This window comes from Ascidia mentula, chromosome 1 (genome assembly GCF_947561715.1).
Source record: "Ascidia mentula chromosome 1, kaAscMent1.1, whole genome shotgun sequence".
NCBI classification, from domain to species: Eukaryota; Metazoa; Chordata; class Ascidiacea; order Phlebobranchia; family Ascidiidae; genus Ascidia; species Ascidia mentula.
The window spans coordinates 25,843,585-25,865,868 of record NC_138566.1 but is presented as its reverse complement, the minus strand read 5'-3'; the positions used below and the strand labels follow the sequence as shown (position 1 = coordinate 25,865,868).

Sequence of the window (22,284 nt, the reverse complement as noted above, 5' to 3'; positions counted from 1 at the left end):
GTAAGCGGTTCTTTCCCCGGGAATGTTTACCAACAAAAACTATTTTCTTTCAATTGCGACATTTCGAAACAGTTTAGAGCAAAATAAACCTAAATGAAAGTGACAGGAAGAAGTATTGTGAGGAAAACTTTGCAAAGCAAATGGAATGAATGTATCTGGACTGAACCTTTTTTTATGCTTTAAAGCGTTAAAAACCTGTATGAGAATCGTCTTCGCTCCGGGCGTCCGGCCAACTTTGAAACACGAATAATGTAAAAACACACAATGAGTTCATCCAACAAAAGAAAACTGGATTCCTCCTATCCTGGTGATACACCTTCAAAAATTGCAAGAGAATTCAAAGATTTGGACGTGAGTACAAAAGATTTGTTAACAACATGAGAATTTGATTGATTTAAATTTTTTGCCAGTGTGCTAACGTTTGCGCACTAACTTCCAATTGATAGAAACCTTATGAAATGAGCATCTTTTGAGGTTAGCCGATGATTGCATGTAGGCCTAATTTCAACTGCTGAAATGTCTTTATTTGTGTTTCTATCCTTAAGAAGTTTTACTTGATGTTCAGTTTGAAAAGTTTCTAATTACATTTTCTCTAATCTTATTTGAAAATTATTATGCCATAGTAATTGACACATATTATGCTTTCACTTTATTCATACAAGGCAGCAATCGACCAAAAAGATCTGCTACCTGACATTACTAGCATTTGTCATCTACTGTATGCAACCAATTGCATTGACCATGATATCCCTATTTTTAGACTATGGTTCCATTTGCCATTACAATATATGTTTGATACTAATTGTAATTGTATGTAGACCAAGGGAGCAGGATGTAATATCAGCATATCACACAAAACATCCATAAATCATGAAGGTATTTTAATCAACCATGTACTCATTTTTAAACACTTAAACATGTTCTTGACAACAGAAAAATTAAACAGATGTTTTGAATTTTCTGATGATGATTTTGATGACTTTGTTTCTTCTCTGCCTGATTCTGTAATGAATGGAAGTCAGCCTTTACCAGGCCAAGTATATTGCAAACCAATTAAAAGTTTTTTTTGTTTGTGTTATCGACTAGTTTGTTTAACAATTTAATAAAACAATATACAAACATACTGACGACGCTGTTTATTCAATGCATTAACACGCTGTGAACTTTTTTTCACAGGTCAAGTTTGATTTTTCACAATTGCCAGAACATGTATTGGAAAACATATTTTCATGCCTTCCAATCCAGGATATGATGCTTTCATGCTCACTAGTTTGCAATAGATGGAAAGACATCATCAAACCTCAAAAGGTGTCTGTAATTAAGTCTTGCTGGGGTTGAGTATGCAAAGTGAACATTGTTGCAAAGCTAACTACCATATTTACTGGATTGTAAGTTACGCCTAATAAGTTTTTTTACCCTACCATTTGTGCACCTTACAATTGAGGACAGCCTACAATCGAGTAAATACGGTACCCTAAAAATATGTATTTGTCAAAAAATGAGCAATTTAAAATGTGTGATTGCACATATAAACCATGTTTCATTGTTACAGCATATTTTTTTTGTAGTCAGCAAGTGCTTCCGCCAAATTAGTGAAAATATTGGCAAATATATGCAAAAAAGCCATATTACTACAAAGCTGCGAAATACTTTAGAACATTGTGTTTCAGTACATGTTCTGGAAGAAGGTTTACCACTTGGTGAGACAAAACGACATAAACGCTTATGAGAATGTTCTGGGTTTGATGAGTTCAAGTGGCTTCAATCTAGAAGTTAAGGCTGGTGAAAGCAAACCACCTGTAACATCATATATTGGTGATACAATCAGGTGAAATGTTTAGCACAACGTTGATGCTCCAAACATTGTATTAAGACATTTGCTCGGTCACTCTTTGATGTAGGACTTCCTTTTAATTTTAGGAAAGTCTGCGACATTAAATTACTATAATAAGTATGTGGTACTGTAAGTTTCTGTAAATATAAAATAATTAATAATGTGTTGATTTCTGATGAAATGTAGCCTTTTAAATAGTCTTTCCTTACCTTCGGGCTTTAACAACAGAAAATACATACTTACATTGCCTAATTTATCCCACCCAAGCATATACATATATATCACCTCAAGCATTTTCAGGTTTGTAAAAAAAAACTGCAAGCTTGAAATGATCGACGAGGGCTTGTTAACTAAACTACACAAGACCTTGAAAGGGCATCAGTTGTACAGTCTTGCAAAAGATATTTTGGAGAAGAGATTATTTGCTGATAACTTTGTAGTGAGTTTAATTTATAATTATTAACCATAATTTTTGTCTGTAGAACCTTTTTCAAGAATATTTGAGATTTAATGACACAATGTGTTACGTACTGTCGGTAATTTCTGTTTGAAAAGATTTTTTTGTAGTTGCATTCAATGTTTGTTTCAGATAAAGGATGATGGTGACATCTGGACAGTTTGTTCTGCCATTGCACTTCTATCCCCAGATACGGTGCAGATCAAAAAGTTAATTGATATTTTATGTTCTTTCAAACCGATTCCAGATGTGATGGATTTTCTTTATATGCTGGCATCGTTGCTGTGGATCCTTCACAAGCATCAAGTCATCACTCAGGAGTATTTTGTGTTATGATCTCTATATTATCTTTGAATATTGTACAATGCTTTGTGTAAAGTAATGCCCTAGTATGGTTCATTGTGGCACTAAGTAAAACCAGATTAAAATTTTGTATCATTTTTGTACTAAACACGATTTTACATAATGCTTCCCTAAGTTTATTGTGCTTTAAAATAGGTGTCTATATATTTATTATAATTTTTTTAGATACCACTACAGGATTTTTTGTTCAATTTCCTCGATTGAGAATGCGTCCCTTCCTCTACCATTGAGGTAGGTTATTTTGATAGAAACAACTACATTCTTGCAATAAATACATGTCCAAAATCATTGTTCTAATTAAAAACAACTTTTCTAACTATCACCTTGTTCATATAGTGATGAAAGTAGCATTGACAATCTGACACATGAGCAGCAGAGGATTGTGGGACATGACTTCCAACCCAACCATCTTGTCCGAGTCATGGCTTACGCAGGAGCTGGGAAAACCACCACTCTTGTGGCTTGTGCAAGTTCTTACCCCAACAAATACTTTCTCTACACATCTTTCAGCAAGTAGGTAGCAACTTTTAGGGAAGTTGGTGTATATGAAACACCCCTTAAAGGGGGTTGAGCTGATGAGTACAAAGTAAACAAAAAACATGTGAATGTTTTTGGCAACATACGTCAGTATTTTCGTCCTCTTAAGTAAATCAGTTGTTTGTGTTCCTGAATACAAATTAAATCTGTCAAACTCAGTTAATTTTATATCTTTATATTATTAATAAAAATAAACTTAGAATGCCCTTTTTGTTCTAAACCTTGATAGACCTGTCTGATATGTTCCCATCTTTGGTCACGTGATACTTCTGTTGTTTATTTCAGGGCAGTTGTGGATCTGGGCAACCAAGCCTTCTACTCTCATCGCAATGTGGCTTGTTCCACTCTCCACAGTCTAGCTTACAGATCAATGAACATTCGCAGGTGAGTTATTTGCTGTTGGTTGATTTTTAAAATCTGTCAACTGGTTACGCACTATTTTCTTCCTAAATTCTCATAAAAAATTTTCAACTTATCAGTAAACAGTATAGGTTTCACTATTCAATCACGTGACAGCTATACTGAAATCATAGACATTCAGGTTTTCTCACAAAACCTTTTATAAACATTTCCCAAACAACATAAACATTTTGTTTGACACAAAACGTACTCTTCAATATCATTGGGCAAAATTGTTCAATATTTCATTGCATTTTTCAGCCACCGATATAAATTGTCACGTGGTTCATTACGAGCTCGTGACGTCAGAGAGAAACTTGGAATGTCGGATGAGCAGTCGTCAGAATCCGTTTTAATCGTAAAGACTTTGATCATTTTCATGGCGTCTGATGCGATGGGTTTGTGGATGTCTCACGTTCCGACCAAAAAGAAGAAGAAAGTTGAAGGGAAGTGGGTTTGGGTGGAGGTGGAATTTGCCGAACGAATGGTCAGATTTTATGCGATTTTTGTTTTTTAATTGTTTTGAACAATTCTTACTCTATGGTTTATTTTTTTTGTCTGGTGTCTATTTTTCTACTGACGTTTTTTTTAATGTAGTGTTGTGATATTAACTGTTTTGTTTTCTCAGATGGTTTTAAACTGGACAAAAACGTTTTGGAAAAACACAAGTAACTTAGAAAACAAAAGATGGCCAATGACCGACGATTGTAAGCCTTTCATATTTACCAATATCCGTCCGACTTTGAAAACACTCTATCTTCCTACAGTCTACCTGAAGATGTGGCAACTGACCAAACCCAAAATACGCGGTTATGACGTCATAATGCTGGACGAGGCGCAGGATTGTACAGAGTGTATGCGGGATATTTTGCAACGTCAGCGGGAACACACGGCCTTGGTGTTCGTGGGTGATTCCCACCAACAAATTTACGGCTTCCGTAGAGCACGAGACGCCCTGCTTCATATCATCCCTTCCCATACTTACTACTTGACTCAGGTTCCACAGGGATTATTGGGTTATTAGGAAACACTCTTTATGAGAATTGATAGAGATGAGTTACTATAGTGAAGGTTTTTTCCTGAAATCCACCTTTACCTAACGTCACTTATTGTGCGTTATGGAAACTTTAGATTTGTTTGTTTGAAAGGTTGTTGGCAGGTACCTGTTACTCCAAAAAATTTGTTGCACCAAATTTTTAAATTTTACTATTTTCCAAAGCGAACGCCGTTAACCTACCAATCTTATATAAATCCAAGAAGGCTCTGCTTGCAATAACATTCATAAACTCCAACGTTTTGGTTTGTATGCAGCAGCCTTCATCAGGATGTACCAATTTTTATGTGCAAAAACCTCGACGGTCAAATATAGTTACATGGCAACTGAAACGTTGGTGTTTATAAACATTATTACCAAAAAAAACTTTTTAGATTGGTAATTTTCCGGGCAGCATCAGAAATAAATTGCTGATAGTTCGTATTTTTGCCTTTTTTCAGTTTATTTGTGTTCAGAGTTTTCGATTTGGAGGCGAAATCGCACAGGTCGCGGATTGCATTCTGCGCTCATTTAAATTCAATGGATTTCTTCCCCCGAACGAACAGCAGAACAATCAGATGAAAATCTCCGACAAAACCCTGCTTGGTGTTGGGTCGTGGGGTGGGAATTTGTTTTAATTCGGTTCCTTAAATGTCCTCCTTGTTCAAAGATATATAACTTATGATTGCTGGATTAAATAACAGAATCGTTTGGAATTTTATATTCCGCATTATCAGTTCCTTGGGACTGTTGCATTTCTTTCAAATATTAGTTTTAGAAAAAAATCTTTATTAAAGATATTGTGTATGAGCCACTGACCTTCCACTAATTTCTTTAGGAAACATAAAAACGTTCGCGGTAAATTATTAGTAGGGGTCCGCAGACTTAATGGTTTTATATGAGGACAACAAAAATGTTGGGAAGCATTGGTTTCAACAAGACAACTAGGATCTTATATCGCATTTCGCACTTTCTTGATTTGCTTTTGTATTGTTGTAGGGTCGGTGTCTGGCCGGGTGGAGGGAAATCAACGCGTCTTCTTGTGTCGGACCAACCGAGGTGTTATACAGAAGACTCTGAGCTTCCTATCCGACGAGAAGATGAAAGAAAGATCGGTCGCCGTCGTTGGGGGAGCCGGAAAGTTGGGTCTTGATCTTATTCTGGACATTTATCATCTTACCAAGGGATTAGGGAGCAGACATGTATGTTTGTACGGTTATAGGATTGTCCGCCTGGTGTTTCCTGGCCATTCTACGTTAGCAGGGTGCTTTATTTCAAGACCAAAATAAGTGGCACGCGTTTAGATTCCGATTTGGACATACGTATTTGGGAATGAAGATTTGTTTTGAAATCTTATTAGAAGTTAAATATATCTGAATAAACACAATTTATTAAAGTTTGTGAATGCATTTGTGTTTCAAAATTCTCAAACTCTTGCTATTCTGGCAATACCTTAATAAGTATTTTATTCAAGCCGAGGTGGGCTTGTCATAAAAGGAAGCATATCTCAGACAAAATTTGTTCGTTGACATATTGCTCATTGGAAATTTGAATGTAATCAGCTGCCATGTTAGCAATAAATACTATACAAATATAATTTCTTTCTTGCAGAAAATCAAATCGCGCCTCATCAAGAGATTCGATTGTTTGAAACGGTTGATCGATGAAGCGGAACTGAACGAGGATCAGGAACTTCTCTCGAAAATTGAAATCGTGAAAACTTTGGGTGAGAAGGTGCCGGAAGCCATTGAAAAACTCAAGGTCAGTGACTGAAACAGATGCTGCCACGCTTTAAAAAGAATATATTTGTTTGTCAGTTGGTTTTATGCGCTGACATCATCGAAAATGTAAATCAGAAATCATCGTTTTTTGCTCAGGAATATAATTTACAAATGCGTACAGTGGTGTTGAATGCTGGGTGTATTTTTCCACATTATGTTGCTATGATAAGACTGGAAATATTTTCCATGTTTGAAAGCTTTGTGTTGCAATAACTGTGTGCTTGTGATAATCGCTTTATTACCTGGGCAATCTCGCGTTTAAACGTATATTGAATGTGATTGTGGATCTAGTGGTGTTTGCTGTAAAAAGGTTTAATAATTTGTGTGTTTTTGATTTTTTAAAGGGCTGGTTTCATTTATCCTTGCTTTTATTGTCAAGTCTGGTTCGTTTTAATCGAAACGCACGTTCAACTAATTGCTGTGATTTCCTTATGTTATTGACAGCCACGCTAAATCTCGCGATTGTTTAGAATTATGTTTTGTTAATGTTGATATCGCGCAAAATCCACACAATCTCACAAAACACAAAATTAGTGATAAGGCATTTTTATTTGGTAAGATTCCAACAATTACAACCCCACCCAAACGTTAGGTTCATGGATATTTACAGAAACGAATGCTGACGAAATAGCGAGAAGATTAAAAACAATAATAACAATGTACGATTTCGCATGTTGAATCCAGAAGTTTACGAGCAGTGTTGGTGCAATTTGGGCCGTAACTAAAAACGCAATTTGCCTAAAAAGCAGAATAAAATCTTGCGGTAAATTTGGTCGCGATAGAGTTTAGAGGTCAAAACTATAAACGAACGTATGGACCGCTTTGTTCAAAGCCAACATAGTTTTTACCTTAAAAAAATTGATTCAATTTCGGTAAAAAAAATTTCAAGCGGGCTGATTTGGGAAATTCCCGCTTGTCACGTGGTTTCGTTTGGTTTAAAGTTTGTTGGTGAAAACTTGACCTTGTTCGATCATGGCGTCGGCTACCTTCTTAAACCCGGCAGCGTTTGCTCCGAGTTGGTAATCACCTGCAAAACAAAAGTTCACTGGTTTTAAAATGCTGTAAATAACAATTAGAGGCAAAATACTTCATGCCATGTGGAGATAGACGTCACAAACCATGTGATGGCAGAAAGGAATGGTTAACTGTTGGGAGCAACATTTCTAACTGTTTTCTCAGGTAGTACAGACAAAAATATTGTGGGTTCGTCCCTGTATGAGTCCTGTTTTTTGCAACAACCCTTTTGTTGCTGTATTCTTACTTCTGTGGTTTTCGAACTTTTCACTAGAGTTCATTGTTAATTATAAACGCTCGATTTATAAACCAAGCAGAAAACCTGATTCGTGCGCGAGATGTCGCGGGTTCGAATCCCGGGTGTAGTTAGCGGGGATGGCTACATTCAATTTAGAATGCAACAATTTTAAAACATAGGGTTTAACAGACGTTAGCGCTCCGCTGTAAATTCGGAACAGCAATTCTTCTATAGACAACTCGCCTGGCAGTCCAAGGTCAGCGGCCGTATCCCGACATGTGTTGTAAATATTCTCCATGATTCCTTGAAGTTTTTGGTCAACTTCCGACCTCGTCCAGTGAACTCTGCCCGAGTTTTGAGCCATCTCCAAACCTGAGACCGCAACACCTCCGGCATTGGCCGCCTGTATATGTATGGAAAGATAATTAAATAGTGGGTTTGTACGAAAAACACAGGTTGTACGACGCCCATGTTACCCCCTGGTTTGGGTTTGACCATGAGATCTTTTCTTTTTGTCATTTTCCCAACTCAATTAACCCAGAGTTTAGCATTGGTTTTTCCATTGGACAAAAATTTGGAATTTGATTTAAAAAAGCTGAACCGAAAAGGTATTCTGTTGTCTCGGCAATTATGCAAAACTTCTGCACCATGTATCTGTCAATCATATATGTATTTACATTGTTTTGACGGGTTTAGAGGCGGCGCAGAGAGCCACACCTAATACGATTTCCCTTTTGTGTCCACGGAACGTTTCAACGTTATTTAATTTGACGAGGAACCCCCAATACATCAAAACCGTAAAGTAAACACCTTTATCACTTTAATTGTTGCTTAAAATTGTATAACGTCACAACAAAAGTTTTTGCTCAAAAACTATCTAGTTTTATAGGAAACGTTTGCATTTTTTTTGAAACCCTGAGGTTCCCTCTCTGGGAACCCTTGGTTTAGCCTGTAACTACAAACTATGGTTGCGTTAATTGTTAAACCGACAAAATACACAAGAATCAAACCTTTGCTGGGAAGTAAACCACGTTGTTCTTCTTGAATATTTCAATGGCGTCGTTGTCGGAGGGCATGTTGGCTCCCTCAAAGACAAACTTGCATCCGTTTGCCACCAAACTCTCAGCATCCGACTTCTCAATCTCGTTCTGTGTCGCTGAGGGGAGTGCTACGTCACACTTCACACCCCATGGTCGCTTGCCCTCGAAATATCTGGGGATGAATAGAGTTTCTTGTTGTAATGGTCGCTATGGAATTGATATTGTTCAGCCTTTGCTTTTCACGTGCTATTTAGCATTCGTTATTCACGAGTCAAATAATTGTCCCCTGGTTCTGGCATGCTTTATAATGTTGAAAGGACATATATGTCGGCCTGAAACAAACTTCAAGGCTCATACAAAAATCTGAACAGCTTCAGAAAACATGAATCGGCAATATGCGTTTGATTCCCATGTAGTTGGTGTCGCGTGTGTGGTACAATTGAAACCAATTATCCAATTTCTAACTTACTGAGCTGTTTTGGATTCCTGCAAGTATTCCTTGCACCTCCCCCGGCGATCTTTAATGGCCACCACCTTGTTCACTTTCTCAGCATCGAATCCGTTCGGCTGAAAAGCGACAGAAGAAGTCAACGAATGAAGTGAAAATGAGGATCACTTTTTTGTAAATCCAGAAAACAATTTGTCATCCGCTTGCGCTAAATTCGCCATTTTGTAAAGAGTACCGATCGTTTACATCATAATGGTGCAGGACAATAGTTTTAGAATAAGTTGACAAAGAGAACAAGTATAATCTCGGTCCAAATAAAGGATTGTGTTTTTTTTGTGAAAAAAAAACAATCAGTTTCCCGTTCTGCGAGTAAGTGGAAAAATTACTAAAGAAGAAGAGTGACAGGAGCCCTAAACCCAAAGTGGACAAACGTTCGGACTATTTTTGAATATAAAAAGTTCATCCATACCTCGTAGATGGTTCCGGCCGAGTCGCTGAACGTTAAAACGGTTGCACCGAGTTCCAAGCATTTCTCGGCTGCAAACTGGGCCACGTTTCCAGAACCAGACAAGGTCACCGTCTTTCCCTTCATGCTGTCACCACGATCCTTGAGGGCGAAATCCAAGGCGTACACAAGTCCGTAACCTGCAAACATCGGTTGATTTCACCTTAAGTTTATTGGTCAATTTTACCCTATGTTAGCGTAATGAGTGGATGTCCAATACATCCAACAAAGGGAAGTTTATTTTGAAGCTTAAAGTTTGTGAAGATCAGTCTTTGATGAAGTATTAGAACCACCAAACAGTCCTTATTTTAGGCTATAAGCATACATATACACACACATATATACATATACATGAAATATACATGACCATGACAATAAATGGCCTAGGTTGTTTCCTATATATCTTGTAAAGATCAAATTGATTGACATATGATGCATAACATCTTATGTTGACGAAGTCTGATTGATTTTGCACAAAAGTTTCTGAACATTCTGAAAAGATGCGTTGCTTTTACCTGTTGCCTCAGGACGGATGAGGGAACCGCCCCAGCCCCAACCCTTTCCTGTTAGCACCCCCTGGTGGCAGTTTGTAATACGTTTGTATTGTCCGAACATGAATCCGATTTCGCGTCCTCCAACACCGATATCGCCAGCGGGCACATCTGTGTCCTACAAATAATTTAACCGTTGAAATTGAAATAGTCCGGCTGAGATATAAGTTATCAATACAAAGAAGTCGTTCTGGCAATAACATTTATAAATAGCAACCAGAAGAGTAAGCCCGATGAGACTGCTGCGTAGCCGAGATGTTAATATTTATAAATATTATTGACAGAAGAGTCTGTTTGTATCGATAATGTGCCCGGCAGCATCAGTGGCGAATTATGATATAAGCTAGTTCAAAGGAAGCAAAATAACAAGTAAATGACCATGATGAACAACATGAATGCGATCTTTGTTGTTTGGTCAAACACGAGACCAGCATTTCGGATTACTGCCAGCCCACAATTGTCCAATCACATGTAGACTGTGGTGGTCATGCGGCTCTGGTAACCTTGGTTCGTCCCGTTACATTTCTACTACGCTGTGGTTCACTCACGGGTCCGATGTGTTTGTACAGTTCAGTCATGAAGCTCTGGCAGAATCTCAAAACTTCGCTGTCCGTTTTTCCCTTCGGGTCGAAGTCCGAGCCCCCTTTACCGCCACCCATCGGCAAAGTTGTCAGCGCGTTCTTGAAAATTTGTTCGAATCCGAGGAACTTGATGATGGACAGATTCACACTGGGATGGAAACGCTAGAGGACGAAATAATATTACGTTGAGTTTGACAACTTTTCCTATTTATTTGATAAGGAACTCATAGATCTTGTGACTTAGATTAATGTAACAAAAGCAGGGTAGTGTCTAACGATGCAATGAATTGAAAGGGTTTGTGATCTTTCTTTTCGGCCTTGATTTTAATTGCATTCGTTACGAGGACATTTTAAATTGACATATAAATATTGTCATGCACATTATTAAGGGAGTTACTGACACTATCCAAAAATGCTGATGTCATTGTCCATCCCCATTTCTTATTAATTCGCACCCCTCGCTCATGCGTGTGACGTCAGACCAACCGGCTTCCACAGATTGCATTGGTTAATCATTAAGAAAGCTTTTGACCAATCAGGTCCTAAGTTTGTGTTTGTCGCGTCAGTACGAGCTAACATGGCAAGAATTTATGCTGACTCTTCGTTATAACCGGTTCACAATAGGCGTGGACCCGTTCAAACTCGCTGCTGATTGGATAGCGGTGTGGTGATTACGAGGGCGTGGCACATTTAAAAATGGGCGTGGTTACTCACCAGTCCACCCTTGTAGGGACCAATGGCTTGGTTGAACTGGACTCTGAATCCACGGTTGATTTGCATCTCACCCTGCAGAAAAACATACAGAGGTGGTTATAGATGACAAAGCGTCCGATTTAAAGTTAGCATGGCGAAGTCTTGAACGTCGAAATTGACTGCAGTGACCAAAAAAGTTTATGTTTCAACTTAATGAACTCTTTGAATAAGTATCAGAATCACCAAACACTCTCATGGACAACAAAGACTTCTAATTAATTCGACAAGTTATACAGTGCGGTAACCTTATTGTTTACATATTTTCCAGAATGACATACTGTGCATATGATCTTGGTTTCAATGCTAAAAACATTATAACATGCGAAAACATGGACGTTTTACCAACCTTGTCATCTTGCCATGGAATCCTGAACTGAATCACGCGTTCAGGTTCGCAAACAGCCGACAAAACTGACAAGTACTTGGGATATCTTTCAAACAATGGTTTCAGGGAAGTCAGAACTTCGTCCACGGCCTAAAATCACACAAAAGTAAAATGAAATAATTCGACCATTAATCAATAATGGATAAGTGATATGGCAATTTTATTTGGTCGGTTGGGCAGCGACCGAAGCATTGAATTCGACAGACTAGTTTGTCGGAAGAAGAACCACATTTGCATTTGACTGCGAATGTCTTGCATTTGATCGTTTTTACGGTTTATGTGCGACCTTCATCGGGAGTTTCGATCACAGGTTTTGAACTTTGGTTTGTTTAATTTTCATCTTGCCGGTGGAACGTGCGTTTATGGATGTTTATCACAACTGTCGGCTGGTTGCTCATTAACCAACGACCACGACGTGCGTATGTACCATAAGTACCATCCTGCAACGTGGCACTTTGCTCGCACTTCTTGCATACATGATATGAACAGAAAATTTCGCAACTATTTTCCTCACATGCATTTTAAAATACACCATATTTTTGGACTTAAATTGGCTTCCGCTATAATTTCACATTAAACTCCAGAAACTTCGGTGGAAAAACCCAGTGGGCGACTTACAGTAGTGGAAAATTTGAGATAACGTTCCAACCGTCTTCTCACGCAATCACATCGCATCTAAAACCACACTTGAGCGTGAATTCCACGTGGCAAACGCATGATTTTGTCTAAGTGTCGCGTGTGTTGCCCGTGTACGCTGCGTGTTGATATCGTGGCGTGGGAAATAATGCTTTTATACAGTTAAAAGCACGTGGCATGTAGACACTTGAACAACAACGAATGACTGAGTTCCTTTTGTCGAAATGCCCCAAAGGCTTGTGGTGCAAAATAATCTCCCAGGGCGCCTGAATGGATCATGTTTTACAATATTGGTGCTAATACATCTTATTGGTGTACAACTGTACATGCCAGTTATCTTCCAACCGCTGATAAGGTTAAGTGCCCAGTCAGCAGTGTGGTTTCTTTGATTTCCAAATGTTAGTCTATTGTCAGTGTCTGTCCTCAGATGCAACATGATTGTGCAATTTTGCCAATCAAAAACCACTGGTGGTTTTAAAAAGTAAACGGTAACATTAAGTTTGATTGCCTTTAATTCACTGTCATCGCCTTACCTGCAGGAATTCTTCCTGATTCGGATCCCGGCTTCGGACTTTTGTTTGAATTTCTTCTAAAGTCGCCATCAGATTAACTCCACTGGAATGCCTTCACGCAAAAAAATGTAAACTGAGCAATTACGAAACCTGCAACGTTGGGAAACACATTGTAAGATAAGGAATCGATAAAACACACAACGCTAACCACAGCCCAGGCATAAATTATTCAAAAGCTAAACGGGCAAACAGTCTTAGGGAGTTCGCCCTCAGGCTCTTTTGGCAGCCTTGAATAACATTTTCAACATACAGGCTGATTAAAATTGATCATTCTATTCGAACTTCTCAATATATTGCGACGGATTTCTTTCATGTCGAATAAAGACACAGCCCTGAGATAAACATCCTATCCCTCACATCCCAGAAGCACACGACAATCGATCGTTTATCTAACATCCTTCCAGGATTTTAAGAAAAAGGCAACTGCTGCACCTCTCTTCCCTCTTGTCTGCTCTCGAAAACACGTGTGTTACTTGTCATGGTCGCCCAGCATGACTGTGCAAAAGCGATGGCGTCCATTGCAAAAACAAGCCTTGTTAATCTATGGAACTTCAAAGTTCCAATCACAAAACTTCTAAGTTAGGGACTGTCTAGGTGCTAAGCGATGTGATACTGTTTAAAGTGGATAAAAAGGTGCGATTGCGAGCGAGTTAGCAGGATGGAAACCGTATTTTATTTCCTGTCTGTGCAACTGATTGTGCCTTCTATGCCGCGGTTCTCTGCTTGCCAACGACTTCCTGTAATCACACAGGGTAGGGTGGAGTTGTGCTAGCAATGTTAACACTGCAGGCGTGATACCAAGCACCTCACCACTGACATGATTTACAACTACCGGAAGTTGATGACATATATGTAAGCCTGATATGGCATTACTTTCCATGCCATAACTAAAGGCTCGAAGGCCAAGCAGACCTTTAAACTACCGCACTTATATTTAACTGTACTCCAGTATAATCAACCTTCGTTGCACTGGTGCTGTAATACAATAATCATGAGTAGAATATCTTGGCAAATTCACTAACTTCTACAGGAAACCTTTGTCATGTAATGTCCTCGTACACAGTAATTTGCAACAAACCAACAAAAGCAAATCTAAACTGGGATCTGCAAAACCGTTGGAACTACTATGCGTTGCTAACCACGTACTGACCATGCTGGCATACCGGTCGCAAGCCAACGCCTCTTTTATGTCACGAGCCAGACCAATCGATGCTCGCATTTCTGTTTTTTGCCAGTCGCGCGATTCGGCGGACAAACAAAACATTCGTGACGTAACAAATGGATCTAACGCGGAGAGAAAAGCTGGTGTTTACAAGGCATTGTGTGTTTGGAGCTTATGGGTTGTTGTAATTCAACGGCTGTTAGTCTGGACCCTCGGGTCTTTGCACATTACAAGTTGTTGCAATTAAATATCTTGACGTAGACTGCCATATCCCCTGCGTAAACAAACCCTTGCCAATATTGGCCGCGCTTCAATGAACATCTTTAAAATGCAAACCAGGAGAGTAATCCGTGATTTATCCGATGTGAACTGACCGTTGGATCTTCAAATCAAGGTAAAGCAATTTGTAAATTACATGAATAAAAGAGTAGTATGTGAAAAAAAATCGTGCAAAAGTTGGCTGCTGCATGTATCTCGTTTTCTGTTGGAATTATGGCGATTCCTTGCACCGCTTGTTGTACATTTGAATCTACGATCTACAGGTCTCGTGTCTATATATCTCATCTGCACTTGCTGTTTTGAGATTTAAGATTGGATATGGCGCTAGGCTTTTAATAATACCACGGAAACCGCTTACAGGCTTTGAATTTCAACGCTTGCTGCCGCCGGCAGTTTGATTGACAGCTCAGCCTGGTCACGTGAATACCGTTTTTTGCGCTTTGTCGCCATGTAGCGGAAAACATTTCAGACGTTGTTGTGATAAGATTTCTATCCGAAAATTTACAGGGTTTTGTGACGTGTTATTGGATGAAATCCCGTTTAAAAAGCATGTTGAATTGAAACGAATATATTATTTTAGTGTTAAAATTATGATAATTATGAAGTTATGTTTCCGGAATACAAATTCTTCTCTTGAGGCGCTGAAGTGCATTTTTCTCCCAAAACACCACAAATACTTTATTCCACCACAAAATATTTCACATAACTTTGGGGGATTATGTATTTGTAACTTTGATTTTGTTGTGTTAAAAAAAGCCTTCTTAAATCTATTCACGCGTTCAATGGTCCCAGACAAGCGCTATATGTTTTATCGTTACTTGTATCGAGTCCCTACTTCAAAACAAAAGCACCTCTCAGTTGACTCCCAACGGAGCGAGGCGTCGCTGTCGGTAATAGCAACAACTACCAATCTCAGCGCCGGTCAACCAAATCGAGTTACAGCAGTCGAACTTTACGACCAGCCGTCCGTAACTGGCACATAACCCCAGGGTATATTGATATAGACCGGCGGTTACTTAAGCCTTGGCATGTCTTCTTAACTTGCACCATCATTCATCACAGCTCTGGCAGTGTGTTGTTTCGCAGCAGAGTTTATCTGCATGTTGATACGCTCCAGAGACAGGCCCGTGTTTGTATAACGTCCCCGTATAACTTATTTTAGAGTGAAGCAACACAAAAGACACCCCTCGGTTTCTTTGTAGTTTCGACCCGGAGAATAAACATTTTATTTGCAGTGCACACCACGTAACACACTCAGCACCAGCAGTATCGTGACGAGCGTGAGCTTTTTTCGATATATTCTCGTCACTTTTTTATCAAACTGACAACTGACGCCAAGGGGCAAATTCGTGATTGTAGAAAATTGGCGTGCGTTTTGCGGCCTGAACTCGCATGAGACTGGACAGTTAGCTGTCAAAGAGAATCATTCCGCTCCTCAAAACGCCTCACGGAAACGTCAATGCACTGTGTGTGTGTGCGACAATCAAACACTTTCGAAACTACTCTCTCATTGTGTATGCTCATCACGCTTAAGACAACATTTACTACACGCTTATGCAACCAGTAGTAGTCGCGTTGTCCACAATACATTGCCTTGATCCACAGTTTTATGCACTTTGGGAACAAAAATTACGTTTCTTGCAAATGTCAGCCGTTTGACGAACGTAGCGGTTAGTGCAGAAAGCTCTTTTCAGTTTTACCTTTTTATGAAGACAATCCGGTTGTCTTGTTTGCCGCTGATGAGGGAGCACGATGCAGGGCGAATTAGGGCCCCACTTTGGCCCATTGCTGCCCGAAGGAGCTTGGCAGTGTTGGTGGTGCTGAGATAGACGACCATTTTCCTAGAATTTATCCTACAATGCTATTGTCTACAAATTTTCTAATAGAACGTCTGTTTAAAACGACAAAGTCAGTTGTTGAAAGTTGAAGAGTACTTAAGCTTCCTGCAGCCCCATGCGTAACCTTCAGTTACCCTTGAAGTAGAACAGACCCCGGCGCGTCGGAATAACCTCAAGCAAACATTCGACGGGTGAAACCCGCTTCCTTGCACGTACAAGTTTGCACTGCACCCCAGCATACCCCAGCCATCACGCTCAGCTGAGCAGACGAATTTTTTGTGCTGCGTTAAGTTTTTTGTGCGGAAGTCACCGCCGGCCCTGAAGGTCGCTCAAAGTTTTTGTTTTCGCCCGACACGCGCTGATTGGTCGAGACGGTGGGCGTGCGCCACAGCTGATCGCTTTCGATGGGTAAGTGGAACCAATACGCGGCGCCCTTATGACGTCACAATAGAAGAGCCGGTGTGACCTCGCGACACCGCTTGAAACACGTATTACGTTTCCGCTGTTGAACAAGTGGAAATATTCTTCCGAAAAATCTCATGTTAAACCATTTGGTCTTTTTGAGCCTGACAACTTATACCACGCCGGGATTTGAACCCTCAAACCTTTCACTTATTACTGAACTTGATGACGACTCAACTTTTTCTTTGTGAAACCAAATAAGTAACGCAGAACGTGACTACGTGACAGAAGTCTTGCCCACTTAAATTACGTCTTTAAATCCGCAGATTCTCGATGCTAAACTATCTAAAAAATGTTTGTGTATCCTTTCTTCTATACTTCTTTGGAATGCGTTTCGTTTTCAGTTGAATACCATGACTAGCGTAGTATTGCATTCGAACATATGCATGGAAAGCATTAGCAAACATGTCACCCAGGCAGTATCGCTTCCAAATTTAGCTTGAGGCAAGCTGTGTGCTGTCCCAGCATAACTATTCCTGCGGTGGGTCGTCAAATTTGTGTACTTTGCGGGTACAGTTTCGTGTACAGTTCCGTTTCAGCGCTATTCGTTTTGTAGTTTGAATTTTACGACACCCGTGTTGAATACCTTAGCGCTGTTAGCCTTCACTTCACGTACAATGTTATTGGATATCATTAAATCGCTTTGCTCAGTGCAATGTTTGATCCTGGGCAACGTTGGTGTTTACCGCTCTTTTCCTCGTCACATCCAAATGGTGGATTCCTCCAATACTTGTTCTAGCCCGTTGTCGAGCAGCTTTCCATATTTACACCGCCGCCTTATAACCATGACAACACTGTTCAACACTGTTCAACTCTGTTCCACAATCACACTCTGATATGTATTACTCAACTGAAAATGCTCTGCAATCATAGGACAACTTACATAGCAACCTGAAGCCTACACTGCTTCATCTGTTGCGTAAATTGTCATTTAATTTTTATTTCATGAAAATGACGTGACAGTTTCCTGCCTGTAGCAGCAACAACCCAAATGCAGCAATCAATTGAAGCCCATATTGGGTGGCAGCGTTCCGAAGGCTGACAATCAAAACTCTGGGTCTGCTTTGCGATCAATACATTTTGCCTTCGTTTTCCAGAATCGCCTCGATTTAAAACATGATATCAATAAAATAGTTCAAACTGCAAAGCCAAAAACCTTTAGCAAATGTGTAAATTATGCGTGGATGAACTCATGTTGAATTAATATACATGTAATCTCCGATTAAGGTTGAAAATAAGCGTTGAAACATTAAGGCGATTAAAATGACCAAAACCAAGTAAACATTGGTGTGTGGATTGCTTGATTCATCTAACCATCTTTGTTCATTTGCACACATCGTGGCAAGTTTCGTTTCAGATTCACGAGGTTTCTGCCAAGTCGCTTGGGCGTGTGCGCGCATTCGATCAAACGTGTGTGAAATGTCGGTTGAATGTTTGGTCACGCTATGTTGATGTCAAATGTCGTGATAGGGCAAGATACTGTTGTAAAACTGAACAAGCAAACAAACATGATGATGCAGCAAATATCCGTTGCCAATTTTTCTCTATTTTGAGATTTTACAAAATTCCTTTTTTTTAAATTATGAGTGTGCTTTTTGGTTGACTTTCTTAGAAAGATATTTAAATTATGTTGAAAAAAACAACGGTTAATTCACATTTTGTTAATCAAGAATAAAAAAACTGATCAGAGTTGTCGTATTAATGGTAAACTGTTCTACTGCAGGGTCTACCGAGTAATTATGGAAGCGCTGACATCGTAGTGAGCACTGTACACAAAGCTAAGGGTCTGGAGTTTGACACCGTGATATTATCCAGTGATTTCTCAGAAGATCTTGTCACCTCCATACGTGAGTGTGCAGATAAGACGAAGCCTGTACTTCAGCTTCACAACGGGCTTTTGCTTAATCACCCATATGCATGAAAATTAAGATTATGTAGAGTTGTAATGATTTATATTGATAGATTTTGCTCATAAGCTATTCATAAAGGAATAAAACTTGTCCCAAACCATCTGCGTTAACGGCACAAACTGGTGGTTGTCTGTAAAATGTCATACGTTTTTCAGAATTTTTTTCTCTTTTAGAAAAGAACAAAGTTATTCACCCACTTCTAAAGGAGGAGGCAAATCTTCTGTACGTTGCCGCCACGCGAGCAAAGAGGGCGCTAGAGTTATCACCCACACTTGCGCAACTTCTGAGGCTTTCAAATGTGAGTTAAAATGTATTGTGTGTAAGTACCTCGCTTGAAAGTATAATACTAAACATTTTATGCTAAATTTTTTTTGCTATCAAGCTAAATCCATTATAATCATAAAAGTTTTGTTGGTGAAATTGTCGCTCTGATAACAAAGAAGTTACTCTGGTGTTGATGGAACTGATAAAGTCCTAATATTGCTCCTGGTCCACCAAATGTGCTTTTATGTTACTGTGGGCCTCATTATTTTGCTATGTTCGGCCTGGTCTACCAATTTTTGTTTCATAATAATGACAACTGTATTCATTGTTACCTATTATGCCGCATTTTGTAGTTTGGCCTGGGGGGAATTTTTTGTCACAACGTTTTGTGTATATTCAGTGAAATAGCAGGAGTAGTGTAGTTCGAAAATTGGTCAACATGCAAGGTTGTAGACTATCGTACTCGCCTGGTTTAATTAGAGGACGAACTATAAATACCAGCTACACACAATACATACCCAGCTGACTCTTGCGATGTCTTTGTCCGATGGCTTCACCTTTCACTTGTAAAGACCAGACTTTAAATGTTTGACGCAACACCACTGTTTACCCGGAGTTTCAAATTCCAAACTTTCCCGCTTTTGTTGAAGACAATTCCATTGTTGCGTCATAGCTAAGTTTGTTACGTGTCAGTCAACAGGGAGTCGACGTTTAAATATACCGTATTCCACCTTGACAATCATGTGGTTCTTGTTTTTTTGCTAAAATTTAGAACTGCCCTGCCCAATAGTGAATCGCGTCATCTGTTGCGTCTTTCAACAAAGTTTTCTTGATTCTTTTTATAATACAGGTTCGATTCTTGAAGCCAACTCCTGCGTCACAATACTTTGGTGACGAAACAAACGTACTTGTGACGTGTGCTGAATGTAAACGACCGGTAAGCGACAAATCGTTGGTGATCTTCAGACAAGACGAAATAAAACATGTAAGTGAATAACTTCCAAGCTAGCCTTAGGGAATGCTTTGTACAAAAGAGCCTTCAGAAAAGGGAAAGGGCTCAAGAAAATGTCAAAACTTTAGTATTTTCGTGTAAACCACGAACTATGAAAACCTTGCGCAAAAACCTGTTTCTCAACTGAATTCTGGTCAACTTTTCCAAAATACTGCACAAACTTGTAGTGGAACATGAAGATCATATTAGATTTCACCAAACAACCCAGTAACACAACTAACATATTTTTAGTATTCAGTGCTAATAACCCGGAACAGTTGCAAAATTATTGTCGGTACGTGGTACCGGTTAGAATTCAACGGTTATTGGTGTGGCAAAATAATTACTGGAAACTTTATTCACTTATTCGGGAAATCTCACGTAGTTTACACGAAAAGACAATGGTTTATTTATTGGTATCGTATGTGTGGATGTAAACCAAAACGGCAAACGACTACGCGTTCACATTAAGTTTTTCTTGTGTACAACTAACATAGCTTTGTTTCCGCGAGCCTATAACTTTGAATAGCAATTTTTTACCATTCCACCGACAATTTCTCCATTTTCGACTTTTCGGAACATAAACCCTTGACAATTAATCAGCAATTGAAATATTTCCCGTCATAATTCCCGACATTTACGTTGTTTCAGCTTCAGTCGGGGGGTCCCTTATGTGCACCGTGTGCCAACATCGCTACCCCAGGATGGGGCCTCATTCTTGGTGACCCCGATCATATTGTCCCCTCCAATCCCCAACTTATGCTGCATGCGCACAGGATTCGGTTTGGACCCCCGGTTTAACAAATACCGATGTATCATGGTTTCTTGATGATGTTTTTTTGCTTGCTTGCGCTTAAATTATGCTGCCCCTAATTTTCATCACATCATGCAGTATAGTGAAATCACAAAACTCGGGGATGGGCTATAAGGCTACTTTGAAGACATAACAACACAATTTTTAAGTGATGGTGGGATGTTAGTCGTAGAGTTCGACCAATTGAGTGGCAAAATGGGAACAACGGTTTGGATTTTTCTCTCAATAACACTTAACACCAATCCCTGTTACTACTGAATCGTGGAGATTGAAATTCTAATTTTAGAAACTGCTCTTGTGTTTCTTTGCTGATTGCGTTGAACCAGTTTCAAAGTTTATTTGTGTGTTTTTTTTACCTTTTAATTTGGCAGCTGTCTTTTTTGCCCTTTCTGTACAACTGCCAAACAATTCTTCTTCAATAAAAGCCATTTAGACAAGAACATGACAGGCAAAGAAAGGTTTGAATAAGGGTAACCCGGTAAAATTTATTTGACCGACTGCAGTTTGTGCACGACCGCTTGAGGGCACTGTCGTGTTGATTTAATTATCTACGCGCCGGCGCTGTGGAGTTAGCAGTGGCGTGATCTCGTGCAAGTTGCGAGGCTGCTGGCATGCTGTATTTAGTTAAACTTCATCAAACAGAGTCAGTTTCTTTGTTGCAACATGGCTTCGGTGGAAGCCCAAAGTGTTGATCTTTGGTCCGCATTATTTCCCAATCAAAATATAATCTATTTTAAGTCAAGGGCGTTAAAACTTTTAGCTGTGTTTATTTCAAGCAGATAACGTTGGTCTGTCGCGTGACGCGCTTGTCCAGTACTTTTTTACATGTGTTTGTTGAAACTGATTAACCACTGTATAACGTCGGTTGTTAACTGTCACCACAAAACTCCAAGACGTAAACCAAGATTTCCGTTTCCGCAAGGCCTAAATAACTTAATAGGCCACAAATTACCGCCAACCAGTCAAATCGTAGGAAAGATTTCCTTGTATTCACAAACACTCGGGTATTTCCACTCATACAGAGGCGCCATTTGTTGCTCTGTAGCTTGCGAAGTGTTTCAAATTCTGCTCTTTTGTTTCTCTTAATTAATAAACTATTTTTGGAGTGGTTCCTCTTGTGTGGAAAGTAATGAACAAGAACACGCGGGTTTCTATTATGCCTGTAGGCAAACAAAGTTTATACTTGGTATTTGTTTCTTTTGTATCATAGTGTATTGTTTTTTAATTAATTTAATGTCGTTGGTGTGGTCAAAGAAAGGTTTTCATGTATATTCTGTTACCCCCAGTGTATCGACACTTGCTAGGCAATTCTATCCTTACACCTCGTGCACTTCAAAAACAATGATAACCCGTGGTTGCCGATAATTGCAGTGCAGATGTGTTCGCCCCGCCTTTACTTATCGTTCATCATTTGTTCCTTTTGAAAGCGTTTTTTCC

General features: G+C 39.4%; 2 protein-coding genes across 2 annotated transcripts; one reads left to right on the top strand and one right to left on the bottom strand.

Annotated features, from left to right (window-relative positions):
* The first annotated feature begins 84 nt into the window (after positions 1-84).
* On the top strand, positions 85-21,277 carry LOC145893672 (F-box DNA helicase 1-like). The gene is made up of 20 exons (XM_082982100.1): positions 85-351; positions 819-876; positions 934-1,037; positions 1,177-1,308; positions 1,671-1,828; positions 2,135-2,273; positions 2,424-2,611; positions 2,820-2,885; positions 2,991-3,167; positions 3,477-3,575; positions 3,852-4,077; positions 4,219-4,297; positions 4,358-4,587; positions 5,100-5,244; positions 5,623-5,825; positions 6,235-6,384; positions 18,592-18,715; positions 18,952-19,076; positions 19,893-20,027; positions 20,685-21,277. Exons 1-20 carry the CDS (start codon positions 265-267, stop codon positions 20,832-20,834), a joined length of 2,775 nt encoding a protein of 924 aa, XP_082838226.1. The 5' UTR covers positions 85-264; the 3' UTR covers positions 20,835-21,277.
* Positions 6,935-16,476, bottom strand: LOC145893688 (NADP-specific glutamate dehydrogenase-like). Its single transcript, XM_082982101.1, has 11 exons — positions 16,269-16,476; positions 13,089-13,179; positions 11,881-12,009; positions 11,496-11,567; positions 10,749-10,943; positions 10,165-10,318; positions 9,614-9,789; positions 9,166-9,263; positions 8,667-8,868; positions 7,900-8,059; positions 6,935-7,431 (listed from the first exon to the last, which is right to left on the bottom strand). Exons 1-11 carry the CDS (start codon positions 16,403-16,405, stop codon positions 7,340-7,342), a joined length of 1,506 nt encoding a protein of 501 aa, XP_082838227.1. The 5' UTR covers positions 16,406-16,476; the 3' UTR covers positions 6,935-7,339.
* Positions 21,278-22,284: the final 1,007 nt, after the last annotated feature.

Bases quoted from the DNA above. Each gene is read 5' to 3' on its own strand.
- LOC145893672 (XM_082982100.1), top strand. From the start codon at position 265: ATGAGTTCATCCAACAAAAGAAAACTGGATTCCTCCTATCCTGGTGAT. The intron at 1,309-1,670 runs GTGTCTGTAATT...ATTGTGTTTCAG, and splicing joins ACATCATCAAACCTCAAAAG to TACATGTTCTGGAAGAAGGT. The intron at 2,612-2,819 runs GTATTTTGTGTT...TAATTTTTTTAG, and splicing joins CATCAAGTCATCACTCAGGA to ATACCACTACAGGATTTTTT.
- LOC145893688 (XM_082982101.1), bottom strand. From the start codon at position 16,405: ATGGTCGTCTATCTCAGCACCACCAACACTGCCAAGCTCCTTCGGGCA. The intron at 10,319-10,748 runs GTGAGTGAACCA...AATTATTTGTAG, and splicing joins TGTACAAACACATCGGACCC to GACACAGATGTGCCCGCTGG. The intron at 8,060-8,666 runs GTTTGATTCTTG...ATACATATACAG, and splicing joins TGGTTTACTTCCCAGCAAAG to GCGGCCAATGCCGGAGGTGT.